At 35.0% G+C, this 9,380-nt stretch overlaps 1 protein-coding gene across 1 annotated transcript in view; it reads left to right on the forward strand.

Moving 5' to 3' along the window:
• Positions 1–9,009, forward strand: part of VEGFC (vascular endothelial growth factor C) — an 81,676-nt gene extending 72,667 nt beyond the window's left edge. The window contains 3 exon segments of the mRNA XM_083835343.1: positions 3,396–3,505; positions 3,937–4,267; positions 8,489–9,009. Of these exon segments, the coding sequence (XP_083691469.1) occupies positions 3,396–3,505; positions 3,937–4,267; positions 8,489–8,603 (556 nt within the window). The 3' untranslated portion in view covers positions 8,604–9,009.
• Positions 9,010–9,380: the final 371 nt, after the last annotated feature.

Consider the following 9,380-nt stretch of genomic DNA (forward strand, 5'->3'; position numbering starts at 1 on the left):
AAAAGCTATCAAAAATAGTGACTTTACAAATAAGGAGTAGATAATATGCTCCCCTCAAAACTGTATTTTCCTGTTAAAATAATAATAATATTTTTTAAAAAGCTGTTAAAAGAAAAATCCTGTTCTTAGGGAATATTTGACAAAAAATCTTTTTGGATGTTTTCACATGCCAGAAATGAAAACAAAATAAAGTGGGAAGGGGAAGCACACTGTTAATGGGCAGTCCACAGAATTGACATATGAATTTGAGTAGTTCATAGTCGTGGTGATTTTGAAAGAAAAAACTCACAAAAGTATTTTAGCACTGAAGTAATTGTCATTAAAACATTTGAAGGACTCACTCCCGTTATTTCACAGGACTGAGTGGTGATTTCATGGTGTATACATACTTAGTAGAACAAACATACCTAAGAGGCTACCAGTTGCTTTATAGAAGACCAATGACTAAAAGCTGAACTGGAATTAATTACATATATTTTTAATAAGATGAGTGAATAGTTTAAAACACCCATAGAAGCAAGCTAGGTCTTCCTCTTTGCATTTGTTCAATCAGTTAAAATCTGGATGTTAAATTTGTGTATCAAAATGTGGATCATAAACTGTGGATTAGAAAAATACTAGGGAATAAATCTATTTATAGTTTGATTGCATAATTAACAGATTATAAAAAGTCAAAATCTGTGAGTCAATAATGAAGTAAAATTATGCTGACTGTTGGCAGCTTCCAGAGTAAGAACGATTATAATTACTATTACAGGAGCTTATTCTATGCATGAAAGAGCTACCTATAGTTAAAGGGAAGTAAGCATAGACTTTGGCCAGCTGACTGTCCTGTAGATCAGAACACACACAGGCCTTGTCTACTGTTAAATATTATCTTTACTTTCATTTCCAGACTCTTGAAGCACTCGGGCTCCTTGGGTTTTGTGGTTATTTTTTTTCCCTATTTTCATTTTAGAAATCATTGTTTTTAAACTTAAAGCCATTTACATGTTGCTGATGAGTGCCTGTATTCTTTTCAGAATCCCACTGTTTTCTGTGTGTTGTTGTTGTTTTTAATTTACATTCTTGTCACAGTGGCAGATCTGCAAGTGTGCATGTATTTCTGTACCTCTCATTTTAACAGAAGTATAATAATAACATGCATATGTATTATTGGAAAGAAAAGCCTAAGAGTGTAAATTCTGCTTTTAGGCTAGTAAACTTGGCATCTAGTAGGAATTGAAGGCTGGTCTGTGCCATGATGCACATGTTAGAAAGAGAAAAATGACTTGTAAGACAGATTATAAATAGTTGCTCTTTTTTTGTATGAAATAGGTTTTCTGCACAACTTCATCATGCGAATTAAGGTCCAGGTCTTTGCCTGTTCTCCCACTTTGTTCTGTTTATTTCCTCTTAATAAGTAGTAGCTACCACTACATACCTGTGGGGCTGAGGCATGTCAGTTCATGCTAACCAATGTTTCTGAATACCTTCTGGATTAATGGCATCTTAATCTGTACCCTTCTCTGTACAGAATTTCATCAAGATGTGCAACTCAGTTAGAAAATTGTCACTTTTTTGGTGATTTTGGCAGGGCAGGAAGTGGAGCAGGAGAGGAGGGCATGGTCTTCAATATATATCATTCAGCTCCAAGTCTCTATGATGACCATTTTTTCCCATGGTAGTGTAAATAGGTACTTACAGAGCAGACAGGCGTATTTTAGATGTGGTTTGTTGTACACATTAAATGTTTCTCCCTCCTGTGCATCATCTGTCTTGACAATGACAGGTAATGCCTTAGCATGCTTTTTTATTTTATTTTATTATTTTATTTTGAGTTGATAATGGTTAGGAAAGAAGGTAGTGATTTTTTTTTCCAAAGTGTTTTTCCTCTGATTTTTAAGCCCTCTTAACTTTCCTAAAAGGTTACAATAAGATTTTAAAATTTCAGCTATGTCCCCCAGTAATTTTCTGTCCTAGCAGCCAAACAATTTCTAAGGAAAGTAGTTGCAGTTTCTTTTGCTAGTTGTTTCCAATCTTGATGTTAAAATACGTATGGTTCTCTTCAAGTTCTTAGTTTTCGTATCAGCATCATCTTATTATGGTTCATGTGTTCTTGGTGTTTTCTCACAGTGTTACCCTTCTGACAATTGCCTTCCATATAAAGTTTTAAACATGCCTGGCTATGGCCAGGCTGCTCCAGGTGCAATTTGGGGGGTGGGTGTTTAACAGAATACAATTACATGCCTATAAATTCTCAAGCTGCAACAGGAGACAGGCAAAAAGGCATGTATGCCAAGTGAGGGAGCAAGAATGAGATCATTAGCAGAATGAAATCAGAAAACACCAGCTTGATAAAACAGGAAGTGTTACAGGGTGATGTTAAACTACAGGCAAAGAGTTGTTTAATGTGGTTGAATGATAATCAAGGAAGAATGTCCTAGCACCTGCATTTTTGAATGTGTGAGTAATGCTGCTGCTCTCAGGAAAATGAGAAAGTGCTTAAAATGGGTAGTGTATGTGCTGTCTTAACAGATGAGAATTTTAGAAATACTCTAGAAACAATGAATTAACAACACAGCCTGGATGGGTGAAGTTAGGCAGGATGCGTTAAAAGTTGTAATGGGCATCTGTGGTGATAAAGAAATTGCAAACAAGGAAGATCAGATAGATAATACATATAAATATTCTGATGTGGTGGACCTACTAGCTGTTTCACATCCCTTAAAGAGATTAGCTACTGTTAGGATTTTTTTGCTTTCTTTGGCACCACTATGTTGGCTACAAAACTCTAGCAGGTACAGAGCACTAAACTGTTAAATTGTGTATTTTATTTCATTTCTAAAGTGACTTCATCACTGCTGAGGTCCAACTCTTTAGAGTCAAGAAAGCTGGCCAAGATTTGAGAGGCTGATGAGAAATAATCAGTTAATGACACACAACTATCATGTAAAGGGGAAGAGAATCTGAGAATCTGGTTACATTTTAGAAAATTGAGTTTAGTCTACACCATTGATTCAGAAACTATTATCAACTGTCATGTCCTGCTAAAAAGCAACGTAGAAAATTATTCCAGTTCCCACCTATGTGGTATTTGACATGCAAATACTTCTTATACTGCTCTATTTTATATATAAGGCTTACATTCAAGGGTTAGAAAGTACAAGTATCAGTTCCTAGAAGTTAAAGCTAAAAATTGAAATGTGAGAAGGTATCTTCAGCAAATGGTTGAAGATTCCCCTACTGGGGGGAACCTTAACTAGTAGCAGACTTGATAGGAGTTAAAAATAAGATTATGAATGAACCTTTGAAAGGCATTTTGTAACGGAGGGAAACAAATGCAATCAGCACCTAAAATCAATTTCGTCTTGATTTGTTATGGTAGCAAACCAACTGTATATTTCATTCCATAGGTGTCACGTGGCAAACAAGACCTGTCCAAAAAATCATATCTGGAATAATCAAATTTGCAGATGTTTGGCACAGCACGATTTTGGTTTCTCTTCTCACCTTGGCGATTCTGGTAGGTAGTTTTGCTTAGCAGATTAAATGTAGTTCCATTGTTTGATTTACCTAAAGAAGGTAAAGAAATTAAGAGTTGAGAACTAAATCATAGAATGGCTTGGGTTGGAAAGGGACCTTAAAGACCATCTAGTTCCAACCCCCCTGCCATAAGCAGGGATGCCACGCACTAGATCAGGTTGCCTAGGGCCCCATCCAGCCTGGCTTTGAACACCTCCAGGGATGGGGCATCCACAACTTCTCTGGCAACCTAAATAGATTAATATTTTTCTTTATTGATACTGTTACATAATGTTGCCTGTCTTTTGATTTATGTTTGTTTTCCAGACACCTTGAAAGGTAAGAATTTACTACCATTTCTCCACTTAAAAATATGGGAATAGGACGAAACAAAATTCTGATACTCGTGTAACTTCTCTGTTGTATTTCCAGACACATCTGATGGATTCCATATTTGTGGACCAAACAAAGAGCTGGATGAAGAAACCTGTCAATGTGTCTGCAAAGGAGGCATGCGGCCCTCAAGCTGTGGACCTCACAAAGAATTAGACAGAGCATCGTGTGAGTGCATGTGCAAAAACAAACTTCTCCCTGCTTCCTGTGGACCCAACAAAGAATTTGATGAAGATAAGTGCCAGTGTGTATGTAAAAAGACCTGTCCCAAACATCAGCCACTAAATCCTGCAAAATGCATCTGTGAATGTATAGAATCTCCCAATAAATGCTTCTTAAAAGGAAAAAGATTCCATCATCAGACATGCAGGTAAAACATCAGTCTTCATCTCTTTCGCTGTGCCTAAGGTATAAAATTTGGGGTTGTGTTATTAGCTGTTTTGCTGAATCATTTTGTAGCCATAAATTGTAAGCCTCTCTTCAGTTTTATCTTCTATAACTTTTATATCTCAGAGGAAACTACTAGGCAGAATAAATATTTTACAGCATGCTTGGTTTCTTATACTCTCTCTTACTAGTACTTCATGTTAATCTCTTTTCTTTTGATGAAAATTAAGTAACATTAAAAAAAAAAGATTAAAGTACCACTTATTTTATTTCCAGGAACAAAATTATTCTTAATTAGATTTCAGAAGTGAGTTCTGGAGATATAATCATTTGTTTTGTTTTCTACAATTCTGCATATCCTTCACTTCACTCAATTGATGCTAAAGATTTATGAGTACATAAAAAGTCTCTTAGCTCTGGGTGATTTCTGTGAAAAGGCATATATATATAACTTTACAGTTATATGTACACATTCATCCTTTAAAATGGAATTTGGCCAGGCAAGAAACTCTGAAATTTATTTATATATCACAGGAGCTTTTCCTTCCATGACTGCTACATCAATAGAGGTAGCAGTCTATATACATAAATATTTAAATGACTTTAGGTTCTAAGAAACAAACAATATTATTTCTGCCTTATATAATTTTGTTGAGGTAAGTTTTTCTGTAAAGTTAATTTGTTAAAACATAGACTATGCTATTTGGAGGAGAAGGATCACTTCTATTTATTAATATATCATAATTATTTCTATTGTATTAATTTCATTTAACATTTCCAGAAATGTTTATTCATTGGAAATGGAAAATAGGGAGATTTAAATATCTCTGGTTATTTGTAGCTTATCAAAAGTAAGCCATATGCATTGTTTTCATAAAACATGTAATTGACAGTTATGTCCACGTTAGTTTATCGTGAAATTAAGACAACATGTCTAATATCAGGAATGAGAGCTGTGCTGAAGAAAGGGGGGAAAAAAAGATTGTTAACAACTGGCGTTATTTGTTTTTCTCTCTTGTGGTTGATATAATAAAGTTTGAATCTCTTTCTTACTTTCAAATACAATATGATATAAGAAACAGCTATAAGTATCCTATTTATAACTTCTACTTCTTTGTGTGGAGAAAGATTTGCTTAAAGTGTAACTCTATAGGTCTACAATCAATAGCTCTGTAAACAGTAGCACTGTCAAGGGAAATAGAAGATTTGATCTCTCCTCCTTCCTAATAAAGAACTTAGAGTATTCGCATTTTAGCTCTGTCCACAATCCACAACCTTTTGTAAAAAAGGAAAATACCTACAACATTGTTTGTCTTTTGCAAGAAAGATCCCTTCCTGTTATGAGACCAAGTAAATGGAGGTGCTGCTCTATAACTTTGTGATTAATAATAATTTCTTATAATAATAATATATACATATATATATATAATAAGATTTCTAATAAGATTAATAATAAGATTTCTAAGACCTAGAAGACCTAGGCAGCTGTCCTAGACAGCTCCCTGTGCAGAGAGAGAGGGGTGTTACAGATTCTGGTTTGGAAGCACCTAAATGTTTAGAGGCAGAGGTGTTTTAGGTACAATACATAATGTTAGAGTATGCTCCAGAGGACAGGGATAAAAACCCATTTACAAAGCACAGGATAGGAGGGAAAAATAAAATAACACTAAAACTTACTGACTGTCAAGGTGCTCGTTACTGTCATTAAAAGTAGCATTTTTACTTCAGTTGCATTTGTGGAGATGTTAGACTCTCCAAAATCTCAAACCTGGATTGGATTTTTTATTTTTCTTTTGGTAGCAAAAAATCACAATTACTGACCAAAAATAAAAAGTTGCCACTGACTCACCGCAACAGTATACATACGGGTGGCACACTCCAGCATGCTCAGATTGTTCTCATCAAAACAGACATCAGCCACATAAGAGCGCCCATATAATAACTGAATAAACAATATTCAGTCTAAATCTTTGAAATACCCGGTTTGTTGTTCAGCAGTTTCCTAAGAAAGTCACGTTTATATAGTTACAATGATCGTGCTACTACTCACCCTGTACCATCACATTAAAATTGATTTTGGCCAGTTATGGTGTGGCCAGATGACTAGGTACCTTATCTGCAAAGGATTTTAGAGGGAGGAGAGGAGGGGGAGTTTTTTGCTCTGTTGAAGTGTCCCAAACAAGGATAAGACTGCAAGTAACTGGTGTGTGACTGCTGCCAGAACTGAGACACTCACTTGGGAGAGATGCTTTATAGCATCTCTCAACTGCAAGTTGAGTTGAAGTTGACAGTTCACTAGCAGGCATGATGCCTAAACAAAGCAGACACCACATATTTAATGATGACATGACTGCTTTTTATTTTGTGCAGTGTGTCATAGGGGAGTTTGACTTTGTCTATCATCTTTTCTTTTTTCTTATTTCATTGTACTATCACTCAGTACATTAAATAGTCTGCCTGTCTCTGCCATGAAAGTTAAAAAGACAAACGAGCTCAGTGTTTCATCCATTGCATCACTAAGGAATATCTTTTTCCCAGTATAAGCCTCTGGCTGATTTGCAGAGAGTATTAGATCCTTTGGCAAACATAACAGTAAAGTTTACTTGCTCCCTTGTTTTCTCTCTCTCTCAAGTGACAATAAGATTTTCGTGCCTTTTACCACTGTTTCCAAACTTGATTGGTCAGTAGGGCTCTGACGGGTTCCTGTGAGCTGTTAGGCTGATCTCAAGTATCTATGACTTAGACTTAGATTAGCACAAAGTAAAGTTACTCTCTTAATTACAGAGACCACACTGGTGAAATAATCTATGATTAATGACACTGAAAACACTGAACAAGACGTGACTAGTTAATAAATGCCATGTTTGCAGCCTTCCTTGTTCCTTATTGCTTTCTTCGTAGCCAAGTTCATTGTTTGAACTAACTGGCTTGAATTAACATAACTGTAATCCAGACCTCATATCATAAACAAATTATTGCAAAGTGGTAATTTGGTATCCAAAACAAGCATGCAACATACTAACTTATCTGCGACAATAATAAGAGTACCCTCAAGCCTGAAGCAAAAAGTGCCTAGGGAAAAGGATACTGAAATTGCCTTAGTGTAGTGTACTGTAATGTCTTTAAACTGAAGTTAGCAATATCACTATTTCACAAACAAGCACACATTATTTAAATATAAGTTTTAAGTATAACTCTGTTGAAATTTGAAACATATACTTTTGTCTTTTGACTCATTGCCAGTGTCTGAAAACAAAACAAAATAAAAAAACAGGCTTGTACTTTGTCTTCATTATACACCAGAAAGTATTTAGCATTGTTATTGCAAGGTTATTTTAGGTCAAGTTCTTGTTTTAAAAGAATAAAAAAATAAAAAAGGAAAAGGAAGAGGAGTTCAGGGACAACCACAGATATTATCTTTGTATAAGTTCTATTTTTCAGTCAAGGAAAAATTTTCCTGCTTTTTAGATACTCGGGCATTATTTTTGTTGAAATTATTTTAAACTAAAAGAGGCTATTTCTGCTCTTTTTCCTGTCAGATTTGTCATAAGTATGAAGGCTCTGACCTTACTTTAGAATCCACATAGATGCAATATGAGGTATAGATAGATATAACACTACTGAACTCAGAGAGTGGTATAGGAGTTTGCAGCCTGAAGAAAGTATGTTCTCTTTTTGAAGATCAGAGTCACAGAATAACAAACATATACAAATCTCTTAGGCCCACTGCATTAAGGTAAGAAGCAGTCCTGGGTAGGAAAATGGTACATTTGACTATCAAAGGACTCTAGGTTGCCACCTCAGACTGGCAGGATACAGTATGCAAGCTCATCACAAACCAATTTAAATGCAGAAAACATTACTGTATTTTCAAAATTGAAAGGGAAAAAAAAAGATGTGATACTCAAGGTTAGAATGCAGTTACAACCAGGCAATACTTTAAAAATATTCTTGGTTATTTCTTGCAATGAAACTATTTCTCTTCAATAACATTAATGATTCTTGCCACTGTCTTTTGGAATTGTCTTGGAAGAATAGGCCAATTAAAAGTGGTCCCCAGAACACAGACAGAAGTCAAAGGATATGTATTAATGGGAATAAAACTTCCCATTGAGCAATGGCAATGTAAATGCACACAGATTTATACTCCAGGTTAATATAAATGATCATGTTTTATTAATGCCCACTTTTTTCATTTCTTTAGTTGTTACAGACCGCCATGTACAGTTCGAACGAAACGCTGTGATGCTGGATTTTATTTTAGTGAAGAAGTATGCCGCTGTGTACCCACATATTGGAAAAGACCACTTATGAATTAGTGAAGAGACCACTACTTGCTATTTTGGTGTACATTTTTCCACTAGAACAAAAGAACGACAGAAACTTTGCAAATATTTGGAATTAAATGTTCACCAGAGACCCTGTGGGGCTTTCAGAGACAGATACATTGTGCTTTTCTGAAGATGTGGAAAGCAAATGTAGAAAATAACTGGGGTTCAAGTTTTGTAAAGAACTCAGTAAGGACTTATTTTCTGCCAATGACCAAACAGCCTAGGTTCTCCTTCTTGTGATTTTTTTAAAGAGATAATGACTATATAATTTATTTCCACTAAAACCATTGTGCAGCATTTCTGTTTATAACAGTAACAATTGTTAAAGTTCACTGTGATCAATATTTTTATATCATGCAAAGTATGTTTAAAATAAAATGGAAATTGTATTATATAATGCTGAGAACGTTTGATCATCTACCTATAGAAAGGAACTACATTTCAGCTATGTTACTGAAGTCCTAAAAATGAGGAGAAATATGTTAAGAGAAAGTACTTCTAAGAGAAGAAGACTGCAGGCATTTTCTTGAATCTGTTGTATATGTCATTTGAAATACAAGGAGTTATACTTAGTGTTTCATAATCCAGTGGTATACTTGTCTTCAGAAGGAAACTAGCAAAGCAAATATAGTTAATAACTAATGAAAACACTGGAGATCCTGTACCTTGCGCAAGGATAAGGACAGCAGTAACTGTTCACATTCCACTATGTACACCCTTTATTTCATTTCTTGTTAGTATTCCTAAAGAATAATATAAAACAAT

The sequence above is a fragment of the Anser anser genome, assembly GCF_964211835.1.
Source record: "Anser anser genome assembly, chromosome: 4".
Classification (NCBI taxonomy): Eukaryota; Metazoa; Chordata; class Aves; order Anseriformes; family Anatidae; genus Anser; species Anser anser.